Source organism: Phyllostomus hastatus, unplaced genomic scaffold, assembly GCF_019186645.2.
Source record: "Phyllostomus hastatus isolate PE091 unplaced genomic scaffold, TTU_PhHast_1.1 phas_scaffold_1674, whole genome shotgun sequence".
In the NCBI taxonomy this organism is placed as follows: domain Eukaryota; kingdom Metazoa; phylum Chordata; class Mammalia; order Chiroptera; family Phyllostomidae; genus Phyllostomus; species Phyllostomus hastatus.
In genome coordinates this window covers 3159503-3182571 of record NW_025334011.1, presented here as the reverse complement: position 1 = coordinate 3182571, position 23069 = coordinate 3159503, and the positions used below count along the sequence as shown (strand labels likewise).

The 23069-nt window shown below is 37.7% G+C and overlaps 1 protein-coding gene across 2 annotated transcripts in view; it reads right to left on the bottom strand.

The window, feature by feature from the left end:
* The window catches only part of MTHFD2L (methylenetetrahydrofolate dehydrogenase (NADP+ dependent) 2 like), a 97602-nt gene extending 80520 nt beyond the window's left edge, over positions 1–17082 (bottom strand). The window contains exons 1-3 of one of the 2 annotated variants that reach the window (XM_045857904.1): positions 16473–17082; positions 2664–2848; positions 1917–2039 (exon numbers count right to left, since the gene is read on the bottom strand). In XM_045857904.1, coding sequence (XP_045713860.1) covers positions 1917–2039; positions 2664–2848; positions 16473–16750 — 586 coding nt within the window. In that variant the 5' untranslated portion in view covers positions 16751–17082. Of the gene's footprint in view, positions 1–1916; positions 2040–2663; positions 2849–3360; positions 3487–16472 lie in introns of those variants that run through there. The other variant, XM_045857905.1, reaches the window with a different exon arrangement.
* Positions 17083–23069: the final 5987 nt, after the last annotated feature.

Sequence of the window (23069 nt, the reverse complement as noted above, 5' to 3'; positions counted from 1 at the left end):
TCTATAGTATGATCTGTCACATGCATTTGTCTCAGGGAGAAACCCTGATGACTTGATAACTTCTAAGATCCTTTCCAACTATATGACTTTTTTTAAATGCAGCCACACTGGAATTAGAATTATATATATATGAATTTTGAGTGTAATTCAATTGGCACAAAAGTTATACTAAGATATTAAGTTATATTGTTAGAGAAATTAAAATATTAATACAATATGAACATCCCAGGCAGAATATCATACACCTTTATTTTTTGTAAGTCAAAACTTACAGAGAAACTCAAAACTGCACAAAACTACTGTAACCTATGCTATACCAGCAGTCTTTTCTTTGCTCAATTGAAAATGCACACATTTCAGAGCTACAACTAGTTGATAATACCAGCCCTCCAACACCACCATTCAAATGTCAGTCATTGTGGTATGTTAACTGTATCACATCAGAGCTTCTGGCTCCTTTGTCCATAACTCCCTGTGTAAAAACCAGACACAGCATCACAAGCAGTGACCAACATGTCACTTCTTTCAAAGTCCATCAATGATTCGTCACTACACATTTGTATTCCAGGCAAGCACAGACAGCAAACTGTATTGCTCCCATGTCTCCAGCTGATAAATTCACATGATGTTTCATAAAAGTGGATAATCCATAGAGGGAATTAGCATGCAAAGAGGAAAGTACAGCAAAAAGACAAGATGTGATGATGTTGCTGGAACTGAAATGGGATGGGAATAGATCTGCAAATGGTGACAGCTAAGCACAGACAAAACCTAGGCCAGCATGAAGTGAAGGGAGGAATTATGAATGTAAAAAACAAGCTAACGTCACTTCAGTAGGATTGCATTGAATGGAAGTGGGTTGCACAAGAAATTGGTGACTGCTGACACTGTGCCCTTTGAGCAGTGGAGCTAGGCAGGCACAGGGTTTGAGAGAAGGGGAACTCACTGACGTCAATGAGGAAAGTACTGTAACAAAAAGCATGATCCAGAGGAAGTGACACCAGCATAAAACTTCACTTTGAAGAAACTCAGAGACATTTCACAACTTTGAAAGGACAAAGAACAAAATGAAGCTGATACAAACTTAGAAGTATGCCAGTTCTGGTCACCAAGACACAGAAAAGATGCTTGCCCTGTATCATGCTATATGATGAGAAGAAGGCAAGTTCTGTTCAAACTCCTATTGGCAAGTTTTTTGCAAAGAAGTTAAATACTTTAATTCTCAATGTTTTACTATTTTAAATGACAGTGTGCTGGATAAACATTAGTTTTGTTATTTATCCATTTCCTTATACATTTATAAACCATGATAAAGAAGTTTATAATGTTTAGAGAAAACATTTTAAAGGCCACAGAACAACCACTATTTTTGCCCTCGATTATCACTGTGCCTGATTTCAGCTTACATGGTCGTTTTTATGGCCTTGCAGGACTGAGCAAAGCAAGCATTGCATGATCATCAATGTCTATAGTTTTCTCTCACCATGTGCAGTCACTGTAAGCATACGTAGTTCAGAAACTGTCACCTATTACCTGCTAGCATAATAGCTTGGTCCCTTCTGAACAGATGTTATAAATTACCTACAGGGTCATGACACAATGCTGAATTACCTACAGGGTCATGACACAGGGTCGTTTATCCTAACCAAACCAGTCATATAAAAAAGCATTAATGTAACCAGAAACAGTGGAATTAAGAACAAACTGACAGTAGCCAGAGGAGAGGTAGGAGGGGATAAAGGCGGGGAAAGGGGTGGGTTTTCAGGAACATGTATAAAGGACACATGGACAAAACCAAAGTGGGCAGGATCAAGGGTGGGAAGTGGGCATGGCTGGGGTGTGGGGTGGGGAATGGAGACAACTGTACTTGAACAACAATAAAAAGTATAAAATAATAATAATAAAGCATTAGATACCTGGCAGTGGCAACTGAACTAATATGCCACTGACTCGTGGATCCAAGTTCAAGTGATCAGTTATATCCAAAAGTTCTTCCTGGGAAACATCCTTGGGTTTTAGAATGACCTCACTGCAGATACCTAGAAGAAAACAAGCAGAGAAAGTCACCTACTAACAAAGCTGTGTTGTTTTTTCATTAATGGTGTCTCACACAGTGTGTAATTGGTTTTCTCTGCTCCCATCCCACAAGAAGGAAAGGCTCTTCTATAAAAATGATCCAAGCATCATCACAAGGGATTTCTCAATTAGTAACTGATGTTTTCTTGTGACTCACATGCATTCTTTAGCCCAGTATCCTTGGTGGCAAATTGCACTTATCTGTGATAAACTGTTGAAGGTACTATTAGTGAATCTGAATACAGTAAAGATACCAATAGCACCACCACCACTGCCAGGCCAAGTGTGACAGAGTAAACTGGCCGGATTTATTATCTGATTAAAGCAAATGCAATAACAACTGGATACTTTAAGTGTAAATTTTTCTTCTCACATCTCACATAGCATCTGAAATCACACTGAATTAGTTCAATAAGAAATTTAAACAAAAGAAGAAATGAAGATATACTTGGATAATTGAAAAATTGATCATCATAATAAATGCTATTCAAATAACACTTATTTGAAAATTATCATTCATAATTCTTATGCTTGGTAGTAAAATCAGAAAACATTATTAGTAACAAGTACAACTAACACATCCCCACCTACAGCAGAGGCGGCTCTGAGCTTCTTCCTGACATAGGTATGGCTGGCCGGGTTATCGCCCACTAAAATGATACTGAGGTGAGGTCTTCTGTTCCCGAGGGAAATCCAGGCCTCCACAGCCTGCTGTATTTCCTTCTGGATTTGTTTGGCCATTTCAGTTCCTGAGATAACAATGGCATCATGTCTATGGAAAACAAAAGAATAAATGTAGTACTAAAATGACAATAAGGAACATTCAACCACATAAATTTAAGATACAAGAGTGACCAAAACATCTATGATTCTCCAAGTGAGTATCCAAAATTTCATTTTTTCAAGTATGTTTGATACCGAATACTTCAGGTTCATAAATATATTTATAATTTTGTGAAAGATTCTAACTCTTCTTTTTAGATCTACATTATAATCTCCTATAGTACACATTTCTCTATAACTATTATATACATTTTTTACCAAAACACATGCTCAAGATCTGGACTATAATATTGGCTCTATTAAAAGCTCTGCTATTTTTTTTTTTTCAGAAGAGACAGATCAGCAGAGTCTAGGAAAAATGGGTGCCTACCTTCAAAGCCTCATGCCATGTTGTATGTGACCCCACAGTCTTACAACCCTAAGACTAGTCTGTTAACTCTCAGCCACTGTATCCTGTACAAGCCCCTGAAGGCATGAACTCCACTTTACAACTCTCTTAACTCATTCAAGGGGAAACTGGATTCCACAGCCTTAGGACAACTCCAGGACAACAGCTGCCAGTCTTGCATTCTTGTCACTGATTATTCTGGAGATCAGGTCAGTAAGCAGATGGCTCAGCTGTTACCCACACCATTTCTAATGGAAAAAATTTGCACAGAATATTACTTGCTGGCAGTTTATATAAGTACTTAAGAAGGTAAAGAAATGCTGTGCTTTGATAGATGGCATAAATTTATCTCTAGAAAGGCGCAAAGAAATGCATTATGAGAAGGTTTGCTGGCACATCATGATGTCAAACTTAAGAGTGGTGAATTAGATTACCCGTACTGTGTGGTCATTTCTTAAAGGTACCTGACAAAGTATAAGATGGTTCCTTCTTCCTGCTGCCATGATTATTACACAAAATGCCAAATGCAGGTCAATGAATATTGTGAAGAAGAAGAAAAGGAGTAAGGAGAAGAAGAAAAGGAGGAAAGGAATATCTTATAGCACTTTAATCTTTTGTACCTGTACACTTTTTATTGTCTAATGAATGTGGCACCATGAATATCACCCAACACACAAAGTGCAAACTTCCTGCCTCCTCCAAGTAAGTCAGCTGCCTTCTCTAATAGGCTGGTGTACATACAGGTAGAACCAGATCAAGGATACTCCATTTCAGCAATCCACTGGGCTCATCCAAGTTCATATAATTTTTTTAAGTTCATACAATTTTGATGTAAACAATACTCTGCTAAGAAGTGATTCCAACATGTGGTCTGTGGATAGGTACATTAAAATTGCCTGGGAAGCTTGCTGAACTTGCAGGTTCCCAGACCCCAAGACCACACCTACTATTCACAATCCTCAGGGGGTGATGTCTGGGAATCTGCATGCCTAGCAAGTTCCCACAGGTATTCTTGTGCATGATGGTGTTTGAAAACCATTTCTTTAGTCCAACACAAAAGTACACCTTAAAAGTAATCATAACTCTGGATAAATAATTAACTGAGCAAAGAAACTGGTCAGACAATACAATTAAAATTAGACATTACAAGTAACCTGTACTTTTGATTCTAATTTTGTTGACTTTTCACTAAAATGTAATAGCTTTTAAGCATGGAAGTTCATGGAAAATTCAGTGTACCACTCTTGCTCCACCATCTTAAATTTATAACAGCTTTATTGAAGTATAATTGACACAGAATAAACTGCACACATTTAGAATGTGCAATTTGATGTTTCAATGTGTGTATGTACCTGGGAAACCATCACCATAACTCAGGAAATGAGCATATCCATCACCCCTAAAAGTTTCCTGGTGCCCCTTTGTAATCTCACACTTGCACAGGCCCCTGCCGGGCACGTCCTCCACCACCCAGCAACCATCGATCTGCTTTCCGTCACCGTGTTACTCTGCATCATCATGAATTTCATAAAAATTAAGTTATGAACTACACTTTCCTTTTTCTCTAGCTACTTTCACTCAGCATAACTAAGACTCATTAATGTTCTTGCATGCATCAATAGTTTATTTCTTTTTATGGCTGAGTAGTCTTCCATTACATAGAAATATTAAAATGTGTTCCTCTATTCAGTTGTTGATGGATATTTGGGTCGTTTCCAGTTTGCGGTCGTGACAAATAAAGCTGTTAGAAACATTCATGTACAACTCATTGTATACACATATGCTTTCACTTCTCTTGGACAAATAACCTTGAGTAGAATGGCTGAAACATAGGGTAGGTGTATGTTTAAATTTGAAGGAAACTGTCAGCCTCCTTACCAAAGTGGCTGTACTATTCTGCATTTCTACAAGCAGCGTATGAGAGTTCTAGTTGCTCCACACACCTGTCATCACTTGACATGGTCTGTTGTGTACATTTTAGTCAGATTAGTGTCTATTTGGTGGTATCTCATTGTGCTTTTAATTTGCATTCCCATAGTGAATAATATTAAACATCTTTTCATTTGCTTATTTACCCTCTGCCTACACTCTTTGTTGAACTGTGTAAGTCAGATTTTTGTCCATTGTTTAATAGGTTGCTTCCTTATTATAGAGGTTTTGAGAGTTCTTCATATATCCTAGATTCAAGCCCTATGTCAGATATGTGGTTTGAAATATCTTCTGAGTTTGTGCTTTGCCTTTTCATTCTTTTAGTTGTGTCTTTGGAATGTCAGTTCTGAATTTTTCTGTACTTGAACCAATCTTATTTTTATGGATCATGCTTTTGTTGTTGAGTATAAGGAATCTTTGCCTAATTCAGGGTCAGAAAGGTTTTCTCTAGTGTTTCCTTCTAGAAGTTTTATGGGTTCAGGTTATACATTTATTTCTATGATTTAGTTCTAGTCCTAGTCTGATGATGGAATATTGTCTAATGCTTTTTCTGCATTTATTGATGATCATATATGATCCTATGAGTTTTTGGATTTAGTCCATTAATAGGGTCAATTAATTGATTTTCAAATGTTAAACCAACCTTGCATTCCTGAGATAAACCTTACTTGGTCTTAATGTACCTATCCTTTCCAGGTATTGTGAATTTCATCTAAAATTTTGTTAATTTGTTACATCTATGTGCATGAGGTATCTGTCATTCCCTTGGAATGTCTTTGTATGGTGTTTGTATCAGGGTGATGGTGCCCTCATAGAATGAGTGAAGAAGTATTCCATCCTCTTCAAATTCCCAGCAGTGTTTCTGTGAGATTGGTATTCCTGAAGTGTCTGGTAGAATTCCCTTTGAAGACATTTGATCTTTAAGGTTTCTTTGTGGGAAGAACCTACAAAGACTAAAACTACAAATTTGTACAACTACAAATTTAAATTTTTTAATATAGGGGGCTATTCAGGTTATTCATTTTTCTTGAGTTTTTATAGTTTGTGTCTTTGTACATTCTAATATTTAGTACATAATTACAATGATAGATTAAATCATGTTAAAATAAAATATTTACTTTTGAGTTTAAATTTTATTTGTCAAGATTAAGTAACAAATATTTTCCACTATTTCCTATGAATTTCTTGTGCTTGTTTTTATAATTAATATAAGTGACCTTTTAATACTAAGGGAACAAGGACCTCCTATAAGCAAATACTAAGGGCTACAGATCAACAACTAATTTCAGTATGGTTCATTTCTAAAAATAGTAAAAAATAAATATTTACCATAAACTATATTGTGTCAGTAATATTCAGTTAGAGTAAAATACTCTATTATAGAAGCAGGTTTATATGCGAACATATTAGAATTCACTCTTATAGTAAAGAATATATTGGGTTGGCCAAAAAGTTTGCTTGTTTTTTTTCCGGAAGACGGCTCTAGTAGTGCTTAGTTGTCTTCAATTTCACTTGAAACAATATTGTTAAATTGTATTGTGATAGTGGTCATATTTATGTGCATTTAAAAACTTATCAAAATTGAATTTTTATGTAGTCATTTTAATATTGAAGATGGAAGAAAATGTGCAACATTTTCAGCATATTATGGTTTATAATTTCAAGAAAGGTAAAAATACAGTTGAAACACACACAAAAAATATTTGTAGTGTATGGAGGTGTTATGTCAAAAAAAGATTTGTGTCAGTGTATGGAGTGTGTCAAAGTGGTTTTCTAAGTTTTGTGCTGGTGACTTCTCACTGTATGATGCTCCACAGTCAGGTAGACCAGTATTGGTATAAATGAAAAATGCCTTTTATTTTATAGAAAAAACTAAATGAACTTTTTGGCCAACCCAATACATTTATATTTTAAAACACAAAACCACCTGTGCACTCTATGGCATATGAATAGCAACACTACTGCTGACATGGCTTATTAGTTGATTCTCTGTTAAATAGATTAATCTGTTCATAAATTACTGTGAAACAAACCATCTCTGAAAATAATCCAGGATAATTACGGCCTAAACACATCAAAGCTGTGTGTCCCTGAGAATGTCAGAGACGACAATGGCATAGATGGATCCCTGGCTTACAAAGAGACAATGTGCAGATTAAATCTGACTGCACTCTGTATGTTGGGGTCTGAGAGAGTGACAGTGCTTCCCATATTGCACTGAAATGCTAACTATAGCTGACGTGATATTGCCTGAATTAGCTGATGTTTATGGGCAGATATCCACAAGACTGCCACCCAATTGTGACAGGGACTTTGAGCATTTTCAGTAGCAGCTGGCCCATCCAATTGATTTCCTCAGTCACTGCAGAGCCTCAACAAGCCTGGAATTAATACAGGCCCAATGAAAGGATGCCTGTATCGGTCCATATCCTGGAGAACTGGTAAACACACATTAAGAAGCTCACATAGTCCAGTGCATAAATAAAGGAGATTTTTCAACATGCATATTTCTGAAAATGTTAAATATAACAATTCAAATATTCAGCTACAGAAGCATACAGATTCTGAGTTTTGCCTGGCTGAAGTCTCCATCTCTGCCAATCCATTTCCAAACCGGGGGCACTGAATTTCCAAATATATTCATGTCAATTTCCTGGTTAAACTTCTCACTACATGCCCATAATTTATTAATTTTGCAAACATGTATTAAGGACTTTCTACATTGAAGGCATTATCACCAGGACCATAAACAGTGCACAAAACATACTGCCTGATTTCATGGAAACCATCTGGTAAAGAAGACACAGCAATTTTTTTTAAAAGCAAATATTTAATATACAATGTCATGTGTGAAAAATGGAGGGACAGAAAGTATCTGGAGGCCGGAATTGCCATTTTATACAGGTGGGTTAGGGTGTCATTCCTCTGATTAACCAAGTGACATCTGAGCATGAAGGAAGGAAATGAGGGAACGTTGTGCGGCTACATGAAGAAAAGAATCCCAGGCCAAAGAATGTGCACAGAAAGTACAAAGAACCTTGGGCTAGAGCGTGCCTGGCATGCTCAATGAATAGCAAGGAGGCCAGTGTCTGCAGTGGAAAGAATAAGTGGGTGACAGCGGAGCATGGAGTCAGAGAAGCAAGCCTGTCAGATCACCTAAGACCCTTGAGGCCTTCAGACGGATGTTGGATTTTACTGTGAGTAAGACAGGGACCATTAGGAGATTCTGAGTGGCATGACCCAATGCTTATTACGCGATGATAACTGTTTAAAATGTGGAGGACAGTCTCTGGAAGCAAGGGGGATGTGGGGGAGCTTGTGTGGTACCCCAGGAAATAGCAGTGAGGGTGCTAAGCACTGATTCTAAAACTGAGGGTGGAGACACTGAGATTTACTGAGATTGGGCGTTAAGTGTGAGAAAAAGAACAGGAGTCAAATTAGACTAAAAAACTTGACCTGAAAAATAAAGAACAGGGAGTTTTAACTCAAATCTGAATTTCCTGTAGTTTCAAGCCCATGCATGAGCTTTCTTTAGCTTCATTGCTAAGAACAAACAGTTCACCAAGTCCCACACTACACAGCTACATTTTAGTGTATCAGCTGTGCCAGGCTGTTTCTGGATCTTCACATACACTATTCCCTTGACTTGAACCACCCTTCCTTCTCCTTCTCACCTCTCTCCGTCCCTTCCAAGTCTACTCCCCTTCACTTCCACATATTCCTCAAGTCTCAGCTCAGAAGGCACTCCAGAAATGTTCTCCAGCCCTTTCATCCGGGGAATGACCTTTGCCATGAGCTCCCACAGCGCCCTGCTCTTTCACTTTTGTGGTATTTTAAGTCTTTGTTAAAAATACTGTCTCCCCAACTATACTCTAAGCTGGCTAAGGCAGCCAGTTTATATTTATTATATCTGTAACACCTAAAAGAGTGTGTGTACATTCTACATGTTTATTATTATTTGTGGAGCTATCAAAGAGTTAAATTGTTCATATCATTTTTTAAAATTATGCAGCCAAGAATTATAAAGAGTAATATGTGAAAATATTCACTGTACAAAGTCAACATATGAAATGAAAATTATAAGTTCATCATTATAACTGTTAAAATGTGCATGCATATGGCTAAAGAGTTAAAAGAAATATGCAAAATAAAAAGGTGAAGTAGGTAGTATTCTGGATATTTATCTATCTTAAAATGTTTTTTCAATGTTATCAAAATAGGTCTTCCTGAATTATATTAAAAGTGAATAAATGCAAAGTATCTATAAACATATGAAAAGGAAAAATAATACAATTAATGTTACCAGCTTAATAAAGATTATTATAATCACTGAAATCTGTATAACCTTCCCCTATTCAAAATCCTTATCCTCTCCTATAGTTAAACACTACCCTGAAATTTGGATTTATAATTCCATTGCCTTCCTTTATCATTTAATGTAATGTTTATATTTTAAACATTAAAGATATAGTATATGAATATATACTGAGAATCGGATGTGTTAAAAATTAATATTCACATAATTTACAAAAATTAAATATATACAATTAAAATAAAAATTTTAGTCTTAATGTGTAAGAATATAAATTAATTACCTTTTAAAATGTTAATTTAGAAAATAGTTTTGACTACAACTCTTCTATAGAACCACTAATATATGTTAGTCAATAAATATTCTAAATAATGGCTATTTTCATTACTTTAATGCCTCTTTTTAGCCTTAAAAAGTGTGCTGGTTTAACCAAAAAACCCAGTCACATTGCCATTAAATAGACATCAAAAGTGCAGTGAGGTTGTCCCCTCGGATATCTTCCACACAATGCACCCTATTACTTGCTCATGTGACATTTCCTGAAAAGGCTGAAACACTGCAAGTGAGCCCCAAAGAGGCAGGACAAGGAGCTTTCCCTTTCTGTACGTTATTCTCCCCACATTGCTGGGCTAGCACTAAATGTGGGTTCTTTGGTAGCAATAAATCTCGAGGGTCAGAGAGAGGAGTACCAAGCAGCCCAGTGAGGTGCTAATTACTTACCCCAAGCCAGAAGTCCTGAGTGTCAGGCCTGATGCACCAGATTGGGCAAGTTACTTAACTGTGCTCAAAGGCATGTAATTTCCTCATCTATATAATGGGAATATTCTCTATTGACTTTACATAAAAGGGTTGGACTAAGAGCTGATTGGCTGATTCACAAAAGTGGCTCTCTCCCCTAGCTGTTATAGATGGAGACATAGTCAGATAACCAGGAGCAATTTGGGGCCAGAGAAAGTCAAAAGCATTTCGTGTTGTTTCTATGAGTTTATTTACTTATACTTCCCAAAAAATAAACAGTAACCATCCCAATCTACGGTTATTATAACTAAATAAAGTGTTTAAATAAAGCAAGTAGTAAACAGGAATAAAAATTTCAACTTTTATTATGTATCAAAATACTCCTTTGCAAAATAGTAAAATACCAAATTCTACAAGATTAACAATGTATTCAATTTGAATACTTGGCATCTTGCTTCTGTTTCTAGGTTTCAATCCTGTTTTCAATCACAACTTTAGAGCTGCAAGTGTTTTATGAGAACTGTTTTATGAAAAATCCTAATACAATCATTAGCAAGTCAAATTTTTCTTCAGGTCCTAACTAGTTTAACTGCTTTGTATCTCGGGGCACAACTTGAAGATTTTGAGTTAGAACTAACAATATAATACAAATTAAACCCCAGGGAACTAAGGAAAATTACATATGGGATAAAAGCAATCACTAGTACTAGGGAGCCTTTCACAGTAAATGAACACTTAAGAATATTAAGTTTCTTCCCTTTTAAAAAATATTTCATTGCACATCAAAAATACTTACGCCTCAAAGTAATTTTATCAGAAATTATACTTTTGTAAGGCAATAAAAAGTAAAGCAAGTTCTTCTCATTATGTACGATTCTTTGTTATTCAATTTTGTAACTTAACTCTTTCAGAACCTGTAAATTAGACCATACCAAAACAACACTCAGCTTTTTCAGAATCTTAGATGCTAAGGTTTGTGCCACGAGAACCTTGGACAGTCTGCTTAATCCTATGGGCACTTCTCACAGCAGTCTTGTTAAATGTTTAATATAAAATACACAGGTTTATAAGGAAATCAGTTTTACTGAAACACTGTTATCAAACACCTTTAAAAAAAATCATTAAATACCAGGATCTAGCGGCAGGTCTAATAACTACCATAGTATCAAAGCAGTGACTCATGTGTATGAGGTTTTGAGATCTCTGCATCAACTCTGTGACATTAAAATATCTGTGCTTTTCATTGGCAATCTCACAGGTACTGCTAATATTACTATGGTTTGTTGTCAACATTCACAATTAAAGAAAATGCTAAATCTATTAGAGATTAATGACCTCCCATCTAAACTTATGGATCCCCTAAATTCTATGCATGAAGTCTGAGTTAAAAAACACCTTGCATTAAGGGAATCTAACAATTTAATTTTTAATATTTATATGTAAAAGTATCTTTCTTGATTCACCAAAGTTCTACCAAATATGTTTTCAAAAAGAGGAAGAGTGATAGTGGTGTCAAAAATCATAAATTGCTTGTAGAGCAAAGCCCTGGGTAGATCATGCATGTTTAAGCCCTGTCTTCACTATTTATTTATTGTGTTAACTTGGACAAATTATTTAATTTCTCTAAACCTCAATTTCCCAATGTGTTAACTGGGAACAGCACAGTGTCTGCTTCCCTCAGTTGTTGTGGGGATGAAAGGATATACTGTATGTGAAAACTCTCAGCCAAGTGCTTAGCAGGGTAAGGATTCATTAAATATGAGTAAGAATTCATTTTTCAACAGCACAACTGGATTAAAGAGAAGATGATATTCCTTGAAGAATTACTCATAACTAGCCAAAAGGGGAAGTGGGGGGTCATCTATTTTAAAGTATATATTTGCCCCCACTTTAGAATTATGAATCTCTGGATAGTCTTTTAGGTCCTAGGCACATTCATAACAAGAGTAATTATACCTAGGCAGAATTCAGACCATTAAGTGAACAAACCTGGGCGGTATGATATGTTGACAAGATGACCTGAATCTGAGACTAAATTATTTCATATGTTCCCAGGACTAGACAATGAACCATAGCAAAATGACTAGGTGAAGTTATAGCCAACTGACTTAATGTAATATGACGCAGCCAATAAAACATTAACCAAAACAATGGCAACACAGAAAATGCTTATGATTAATATTAAGTGGAGCAGCTGGATAAGCCTTCTTGGATAATATTCAACCCTGAATTCTTTGAAACTAATTCAATTTGAATTGTATTTGGTTCTGATCATGACATTTTCTATCTTTTAGAGGGTTTTATTTTGTTTGTTTTAAATTGAACTTAATAGCCAATCTTATTTATTACTAATCAATAATTTATCCCACTCATTGATGGTTCAAATTTCATGCTTCTATGTCTTTAAAACTCCCTCCACAACTTTATCATCCCTAAGCCAAAATATTTTCAAAAATCTTCACTAAACTCCATGCAATTCCATGAGTATGTGACCATGGAAGATTATTACTGTTTTTATTATCCCATCAAGGTATTGACATGAAAAGATAATATAACATCAAAGCATTTGAAAAACAAAGATTCAAGTCATTAAAGAAACTGCTAATTACTAAACCCATGACTGAGTAACAAAATCTGAGATTAATATTAATCTGTTTATCATCTATTAATCCATTTTAATCAGAAAACTTAATTTTGGACACATTACAATCAGAGCACTTTATCTCTAACAGCTGGGACACAGACACAAAACTAAGATATGAGGCACTAGATGGTAAAACATTTAAGTTCTAAATTGAAAATGGCATAAGAATGCTGAGAAACCAAAACTGTAGTCTGATACCTACCACAGCTCATTTTCATTAGAACAGGTAAGGCATTAAGATGGGAAAACCACACTATCGTATTTGCCAACAAAGCAAAATGTGATTTTGAGAAACTGCTTCTGCTAATCATTTGGCTAACTCTATACTGGTTGGATTCAGCCTCCGGGAAATCACCTTTAGTAACGACCCTAAATAAAGTCTAGGTCCTTCAGCCTTACAAGAGGATAAAAGGATCTTTAATGAAGTAATTCTTCTACATAGATAGAAACATTGAGTACTAGAGGGGAGAATCTGAAGAAAAATGAACAAGCTTAGTGATAAAATTTGGTTTTTAATTATTAAATTCAATTACCTACATTATAAGACATTACTATTTAAACAACATAAACCAGTGTCTTTTACTAAGTCTAAAAATGTAAGATTTTAAAAAAATGTCAGTCTAGCTGTAGAAATTACAGAGCCATTGGCAGTGAGACATAAACAAAGGTGAGGCATCCATAGAAGGCTGTAGGCCAACACACAAAATTTCACAAATGCTCAAATAACTCATAGCAGGAGGAAAAAAATTCTGCCAAATTCATGACTTTAGGGATCACTGAGCACAAAATAAACACGGAACAAACACGTGGAATATACACTGAGTTACTGCAAAGGAGTCCGGGGGGATGGCCTAAGGCAGGGTTTGGGAAGCCCCTGCTGCAGGACACCTGCAGATCTGCTTGGAACCTGGTATCAGTTGAGGGGTCTGTGTGTGACCCCCCCCTCCAAAGGGGATGGTTCCTGCCCAGCTCCACTATACTACACGGAAAAGCACAGGGCTGGACTCATATCACGTTTATAACTCACAGACACTTTGATCTGTAAACTCCTCACACGGCAAGGCAAAAGAGGAAAAATTTAGTCATTGAGATTTTTAGTTTTTAACTTTTGGGCTGTTTAGTTAATTCGTTTTAAGAAACAATAAGCTTCAACTAATAGAAGAACTTATTTAGTTGACATGAAGTATGTTTTCTTTGAATTAATAAGATCTAATTTCTGAGGAGTAAATAGGAAAAACTCACTGCAAACCTTAAAGGAAAAACCATTGAGAAAAAAGTTGATACTTCAAGATTTTATAACTTTCAAATTCTGTCAAACATTATTACTTGAAATTTCACTTGTCAAAAAAAAAAACTCCACTAAAATATTATTTACATGTTCCATGATTACAGGTATCTAGTTAGTTAAAAATATGAAAAAATAATCAAAAATACATTTTCATCATTCATTTAAGCCTTTATGTAGCTCAGAAACTTATAATAAATCTATTCGTTTAAAACATTCAGTATCTTTGGGTGAAGAGTTTATCATACTCAGAGACAATTTTCAGTAAGAATAACTTACTGAAAAAGTTATTCTTACTGAAAATAAGCCAATAGGAATGATGTCGGATTTAAACGATATTCGCAATGAAGACCTAGACAACTAATGTGTCACTATACTATGTTAAAAAAATGATGACTGCGGATGGGGACCAGTGGGGAGGCAGACAGTGGCGACCTCTGGAAGATGGAATCTCTTCTCTCTGCTGGTCCTAGAAGAGAAAAGAGACACCAATAAGCATCAACACACTGTCCGGATTCCTCCCCACCAGAGACCCACCAGTCCACAGGGGTTTCTCAACCTTACAGCCATCCTCACCTTTATATATGGTATTCAGTGCCAAGGGGCTATCAAAAACACCACCCTAGTCTAACTTAATTAGTGCTGCCTTAAAAAAATTAAAACAATCAAAAGTAATATCTATATGTACAGAATTATAATCTGCATCAAATGAGGCTGAAGGCAGCTAGATCCAAAAGTAACAGTTCTGATCTATTTTAAGAATAGCTTTCCAAAATTTCTTCACTCAACTATTTTAAATTATAAAGAGACGATTAAATATAATTTTTAAATATCTGATTTATCCACGTGGGAGGGGCACATCCAGGACAAATCAACTGGCTACAACCAAATCCTTGGGCTGTTACTGTTGTGACTCATTCATTGTGCGAGGAGAGGACAGGGTGTTCACATCAAGATGACAAAGATAAACTAATCCATACACACTTTGAAAAAAGTTATCTTCACCCTGGAAAGAAACCCTAAAACAACACAAATTTTAAAAAACTAAATAAATAGCTGAAATAACTATAGTAGATAATTCCTTCTATTTTGCAGTACCAATAATAGAATGCTACAGAATCTCCTTTTCCTAGGTAATAAAGTTGATAATTCCAAACCAACTGGCAAATTCTCCCCGACAGCACGCGAGCTTACACAACCAGAACTCTAACAGTTACTTTCTCACATATTCTTGTAGAAGGCCTAGCCACTAAAAACGTCATCCCAAGTAAACCCTATGGGAAATAATTTTTATTTCAATTACTCAAGGCTAAGGTAAAATGCATACAATAGGGAGTTAATCAATTTAAATTCAATAAGCAGTAGGTATATTTCCACATTACTGTCAATTACTTTCTATTGTGCTGCGCATTGCTGATACAAAAAGATTAGACACCATCTCTGGCCACGTAAAACGGCAGTGAAAGCACATTACTGGAAGCCCTGAAAGTCTGGAAACAGAATCTCTTCTGAACTCACTGGCTTTGGGTCAAGGGAATATATTTTTAGCTTATTAGGTTTGAGTTTGCAAGTACGCCCAAGTCACTTCTGGGGCACCCTCATGTAGAAGAGTTGGAACCGCACTGTTCCGTATTTCCAATGCACTAGTCAACAACGAGGTACAAACACAGGCAGCGAATACAAGATTCATCACTTCAATTTTAGGCTGAAGAGGTTCGGTAGTGCCACATAGAAAAAGACCGAGAAATCAAGACTAATGTCTGATTTTATAAAATCATTAAGAATTTTAAAGCTGGAAAAGATCTCACTCAGTATTACCACCAACAAAGGAATTTAGCCATTCAAATGTTAATAAATCATCTGAAACAACGCCCACCCCTTTGTTTACGAATCACAGTAACAGATGAAAAAAAAAATGTGTGAAACAAGTAGACCACGAGTTTTTATGGCACTTTTCCCGAGGAACTCACATATCTTCATAAATCACTCAACTGCACCAACTTCGAAGAAGGAACATTTTGGACCCGGAGCCCAGGGCCCAGCACGTCCAGGTTGCCCGACTCCGGGCCAACAGGACCCGCCTGCGTGGTCCACTAGGCCGAGCTCGGAGCCGAGGGAGGCCGAGCTCGGAGCCGAGGGAGGCCTCGCCCCTGCCGCACCCCGCCGCGCCGCAGGGCTACCCCGGAGCCTTGAACTTCACGCGCCCAGGCGCAGCTCGCGCCAAGAGCTCGCACCCCCGCCGCCCCTCCCACAGGCATTTGCTTCACACCTCGAGCACCCAGATCCAAGGAGACTAGGCGTCCGATAGACCTCTTACCTCACTCCGCTGCTCTGAAAGCCCCGGAACGTGGGGCCGGCCGCTCCCTGGGCCCCCACGAGCGACGCTGCGCCCCCGCCCAGCCCCGGGACTCGGCCCAGGTAGCTGCGAAGCGAGGAGAAAGTGCGTGCGGGAATAGCCATGGCCGAGAACTGCGGACTTCTGGACGGAGGCTCACCTCGCGCCGCTCGGGTCCTAGCAGCCGCAGGCCGGGTTCCGCCCCTACCAGGCCTGGCGGGAGGGCAGGTCCCGCTAGCAGCCAGTTTCCGGAGCGCCATGCAGGGGCGGGGTCAGGAGCCGCGCTCCCGACACGGGCAGGGGCGGGGCTGAAGGAACCGTGGGACCGGCCGGAGTCCAGGCCCGCCTGCCGGACGTCGTTTGTTTGGGCAGTTGCATCTGGAAGAATAGTGGCTTGGAGTGTGGTTTGGCGACTTGGCTTCTCGACACGCCACAGATATCCCCAAACGGAGGACACTGGCAAGGCGGCTAAACCAATCAATTCAAGCATCACGCCCTCTTTCTCCCAAGCTAGAGCTCCCAACCAGCAGCCTCCGGAAGGACACGTGGAATTTGATTTAAAGCACGAAGGACTTTACTGGTTCTTTTGTTTCTCACCCCTGAGCACGACCTTTGGACACCTTGGGAGCTGGACAAAGAAACAAAAGTGTGTGTGGAAGGAAGGGAGGGGCCTGGCAGAACAAACCCTTGACTTTAAGGTTTCTGTATCATTTCCACTTTTCAAAGAAAAAATTGTCCAATGCCTATGATTGTCCAGAGTCTATAATCGAGTTAACAGAGCCAAACCTGTGTTATGTGGTGAATTTGCAGTAAGAAAGCAAAATATCCCTTAGAACAAGTAAAAATCAGACTAGCCATTTGTTACACTGGGACATGTTAAAAGATAAACTGAGCCATGTTAAAAAAAATGTTATGTCTTTACTTAAGCAAATGTCTATTCGAATCAGGCAGCATCCAATGTAGCAGATAAAAAAGAGCTATGCAAAATAAAATTCTTATATAGGCAAAAGGGAACAGGCACAAGGAAATTATACTGCCAAAAAAGTATTGCAGTTACTTTCCTTTAGGGGGTGGTGAGGGTCTATCAAGCAGATTACCTAACTAGTGCTGATTAAGAAATTCCTGATTGACTAGTTTAAGAGTCCAATTCTGGTAGAGATGAAATGTAATTAAGTCTTTGGTGACATAAGGCTTAGCATAAGCCATTCCATTTTGAGCATGTTTTCTGTTTTTTTAACAGATAACAGATAAGACCCAGTGAAATAAAACCAGCTGCAAAGTTAAAGGAAACAGTATTTCCCCCAAACTCAGGCTGCAGCTGTGAAGTATCATCACAGTCCCTTTGACCACTTAAAACTTTCTTACTTAAACCTTTGTTCTCTAAAATCACTGTCAGAAAATTCCCTATTTAAAATCCTATCAATAAGAATGAAACATCCTACTCTTGTCTGGATGACCGATATGAATTTGACACAGAGAAGAGACTTTATTTCCAACCAAGGTACAGATGATGTATTTCTGGACACAGTTCATAATCTATCTTAACTGTATCAGTTCCAAGGAAAGAGGCCCCTGGGCCCACTTTGCAGTTCAGCCTGATGTTGGTCTCTTTACACACAGCCCATTTTTGCTTTGAGCCTAGCAAAATACTGTTTCTTTTAAATTTGACTTAAACTCTACTCCTCACGAAATCCTATAATAACTTCATATATCGCATTTTAATTTATGAGATGCTTCTGGGTATCACTGGTATGCAGTCTCTCTCAATACAAGGAGCCAGTTATCCTAACTTTCTCTTGCTATATATTTGTCCCTGGTGATTGTGGTCTGATTAGGCTCACACAGCAGCTAGAATGTTCTGAAGGAGGGACTCCTGGCCAGGAATAGCTATCAGTATGGCAAAGTGGGCAAAATTCTGTGTTCTCTGTTTGATGGAGGAAGACATGCTCTCTCTGAGGTACTGTACCACATACTCTATTTCTTTGGCACCCCCACTATACATAAAATAGTATTGGACAAAGAATGGGTATTTAATTAAGGTTTATAAGGAATCCATTTACACCACCACATTTCAAAACACAACTTCATCAATTCAAACTTTTTCAATCATTTGGCCTTGCAAGGATAAGTACCTGTCTCACAGGAAGATGTGTTGATCATTGCTCTTCCTTATCCTTTGTCTCATGCAAGTGCCTTGCCAGCTCCTGCTTGCTCTCTCTTCACACATCAATAGTATATACTTCCTTCTAATGAACAGCCAATGTTATATTCTACTCCAGCATAAAATAAACTCCCACTGTTTCTGAGTAATTCATTAAAGTCATAGTGAAGGAAGAGCCTGGATCAAGTAAGGGGAGACCACTGGCCTATCATCTGAACGTGAACCCACCAGAAAGTCTACCCACTTAGCATAATGCTCTCTAGTTCCATCCATGCTATTACTGAAAAGAGTAGGAACTCCTTTTTTTCTTTCTGCTGTGTAGTATTCCATTGTATAAATGTACCATAGTCTTTTTATCCATTCATTTACTGATGGGCACTTAGGTTGCTTCTAGCACTTGGCTATTGTAAATTGTGCTACTATGCTAAGTGAAATGAACCAGGTGGTAAAAGACAAATACCATATGATCTCACCTATAAGTGGAATCTAATCAAAGCAAACAAGCAAGCAAAATATAACCAGAGACACTGAAACATAGAACAAACTGACAGTAACCAGAGGGGAGGGGGGAGAGGATAACGAGTGGGGGGAGGGGAGGGTCACCAAGGAATATATATAAAGGACACATGGACAAAACCAAAGGGGGTAGGGGTGAGGCTGGGAAGGGGGATGGGTAAGGTGGGGGGGGCAGTGGTAGGGGGGAAATGGAGACAACTGTACTTGAACAATAAAAAAATAATCTTTTTCTAAAAAAAAAGTGTGATAAGATTATTTAATTCAAACTAAGTCCCAAAATACAATTTTATTCCATTTTAATGATGAAAACAATAAAATAAAATACATTTTAAATTAAAAAAAGAAAAAAAAAGAAAGTCTGTCTATTGCCCAGTCTTAGTGTCTGTTCCAGACCCTGGTCCAGTGGATTGGACACTTAAGTTCTCACTAAATGTCTGTTACATGAACAAAAGAGTGATTGAATGAATTGAACCTAGACTCAGCAGGAGTGCAATGAACTGACCAAGAATTTCAAGAGTCACCTTTAAGGAGATTTTGACAGAGCTGCTACTCCCAACCCACACATGGAGAGTGGTAGTTAAAATTTCCCCAGACATTTTAAGTATGTCAGAGAATGTGTATAGCAGGCCATTGCCAGATTTGGAGTGACTATAAGTTTTCTCACACATTTTCGTTTTCTTTTCAATTAATAAAATAACCCTGCAGAACATTGTGCATACTCTTATTGCAAATGGGGAAGTTAATGTCAATCAACTGAGTTGTGCCATGAGAAATTTTCCCCAAGTTTCTGAATGATATCTGTCCTGCAGAACTGTAACTCCCCTGAAGGCTAATTTGGATCATCTCTGGACAAGTATTATATTGCCATTTTTAGTTGTTTAATGATAAGATTGTCTCTCTCTCTCTCTCTCTCTCTCTCTCTCTCTCTATTTATCTATATATAGGTAGATAGACACAGATATATAGATAGATATAGATATACAGATATATATAGAGAGATTTATGAATCTGAAACATTACAGAGAACATGTAGTATTTTTCAACCTGATTCAAGGAAATGTTTGAAGAAGAAATTTTCCCCAAAACATTGAATACAAAATATTATGACTCTGTAACCAAAAACAATTATATATGGTTTCAAAACTATAAATCAGATTTTCTTGTACTTTTCTTTTCTAAGCTCATTTTAGCTAAAAACATAAGCTTCATTCTGGCCAATATCTCAACAATACTAATCATTAGTGAAATGCAAATCAAAACCACAGTGACATAGCACCTCACACACTTTAGATGGCTAATATCAAACAATTAATTAATTGATTGATTAATTAAGGGCTTCTAGTACAAGATGGTGGCAAAGGAAGACCCTGAACTCACATCCTGCCAGGAACACATGGAATTTACACCTACAGAAAGCAAATCCCCCTGAAGAAGAACTAAAAGCTAACTGAACTTCTGCAAAACAAATAAGAGAGACAACACAGAAACAGATCTCCCTGAAGCCTGCTCCAGCTTTAGCTTCTAGCCTTGTGACTGATCCCCAGGACTCCCCTCAGCTCGCAACAACCCTAGTTACAGCTCCTGCAGACCACACCCATGTTGACTATAGCCCCAGTAGCTTACCTCCGGGAATCTCTGCGGCTTGCACCTGCTCTAACTTCAGCTCCAGATCCCAGTGTAGCTTGCCCCCAGGACTATCCAAGGCCTGAGCCCACTCCAGCTACATCTCCAATGGGTCTTCCAAGGTAGTCCCACTGCAGCTTGCCCTCAGACTTTCTTTGACCTGTCCTCACTCCAGCTACAGCTCTAGGCACTAGTAAGACTTGCCTCCCAGGCTTCCCTGTGGCTCATGCATGCTCTAGCTCCAGCTAGCCTGCCAAAACACCCAGCACATGCTGTCTACAAAGAAGTAGCTCCTGCACAAGTTCACTCCTTCAAGACTGGGAGAGGTTGCTGTATTGCCTAACTTATAGAAACAAACACAGAAAAAAAAAGTGAGAATACAGAGAAATATGTCCAAAATAAGGGGCCATGACAAAGTCCCAGCAAAAAAAACTAAAGGAAATAAAGACAAGCAATCTATCAGATAAAGAGTTCAAAACATTTGTTATTAAGGATGCTGAGTGAACCCAGGAGAAGCATAGATGAACTTGGTGAGAACTTCAACAGTGAGATAGAAAACATAAAAAAGAACCAGTCAGAAATTAAGAATACAATAACTGAAATGAAGAATACATTAAATGGAACCAAGAACAGAGTAAATGAAGCAGAGTATCAAATCAGCAATTTGAAAGACAAGATAGCAGAAAACACCTAATCAGAACAGCAGAAAGAAAAAAATAATTTTAAAAATGAGGATAGATTAAGGAACCTCTGAGACAACATCAACACATCAACATTCAAATCACAGAGGTCTCAAAAAAAAAGAAGAAAAAGAGAAAGCAACAGCAAACCTATTTTAAAAAATAACGGTTAACAACTTCCCTAACTTGGTGAAAGAAACAGACATAAGATTAATGAAGTACAGAGAGTCCCCAAAAAGATGAACTCAGAGAGGTCCACACCAAAGCACAAAATAATTAAAATGTCAAAAGTTAAATCAACAAAGACTTTTTTTAACTTCAAAGTTGGAAACAAACAGAAGGAAATACACTTAACTATACACCAAATGACTAACAACCATATTAAAGAAAAGTGGAAAAGAAAGAATCCAAGTAACTTTTAGCTACAGTATTTCACTCCTCTCAGTCTGAAAGTAAAAGAACAAAAAAATGCAAAGAAAACCTAAATTTGACTTAATAGGTTAGTAGATTTATTGTTAATAGTTGTATGGGTGTAGTAATTCTGAAACAAGTTTATGTGTATTGTAGAATTGAGCAAAGGAATAAATATATTGATTTTGTTGGGAGCTACAAATATAAAATGGTGAAAGCAAGAATTATGTGAATTGGCTATTTTTCCATCTGTCCTCTGAAAGGTGATGAACAATGACACCTCATTTGCAATGAGTACACCTACCCCCCAGATTTTGGGTTCCAATATTACTCCTCAAAAAAAGAACCAGGGGTCCTTAGCAAAATGGCTGAGTCCATGGGTAAGGCTGGGAGAGTAAGCCTCGACCATCTTGGACTGGAAGTAAGAATGAGGTCAAAGAAGGGCAGGCACAGAAGCCAGCTCAAAGGAGCTCCCACTGGCTAAATCTGGGACAATCTGAGCATCTGAATAAGTAATGATAGTAATAGATTATACCCCATTAAATACAATGAGGAGACATGGATCCATATTGACAGAAGTGAATGAATAAAGGAAGAAGGAGAGACCCTTACTGCAAAATGCTAACTAACAATTGCAGAAGGAAAAGTCTCTATCTGGCTATCATTGCAGTAATTCAATTCAGACAAGAATCATCAGTGTACTTTAGAGAATGGAATATTCACATAACTTCAGCTAATCTCCACACAGGTTTATTGTTTATTACAAGGTGGAGAATAATAACTTTATAGTAGAGAAACTTGGAAGACATGTCCAGGACTTAGTGATCAAAGTTGACATCATCAATATAGGAACAAGTCACAGTCATGTACCACCTGATTGGATTGATGAGAAGAATGAAGTGTCACTTCTCGGGTATTCCTACCACCTATATGTATCTGATGAAGTATCAGACAAACCCAAATCAAGGGACATTCTACAAAATAACTGGCACCATCTCTTCAAAATGTCAAAGCTAAGAACAAAGAAAGACCATGCCAGGGGGCTCAGTTGGTTGGAGCATCATCCCTTACACCAAAAGTTTGCAGATGATACCAGGTCAGGGCACATAAGAGAGGCAAGAAATTGATGTTACTTCCTCTCTCTCTCTCTCTCTCTCTCTCTCTCTCTCTCTCTCAAGTCAGTAAAAA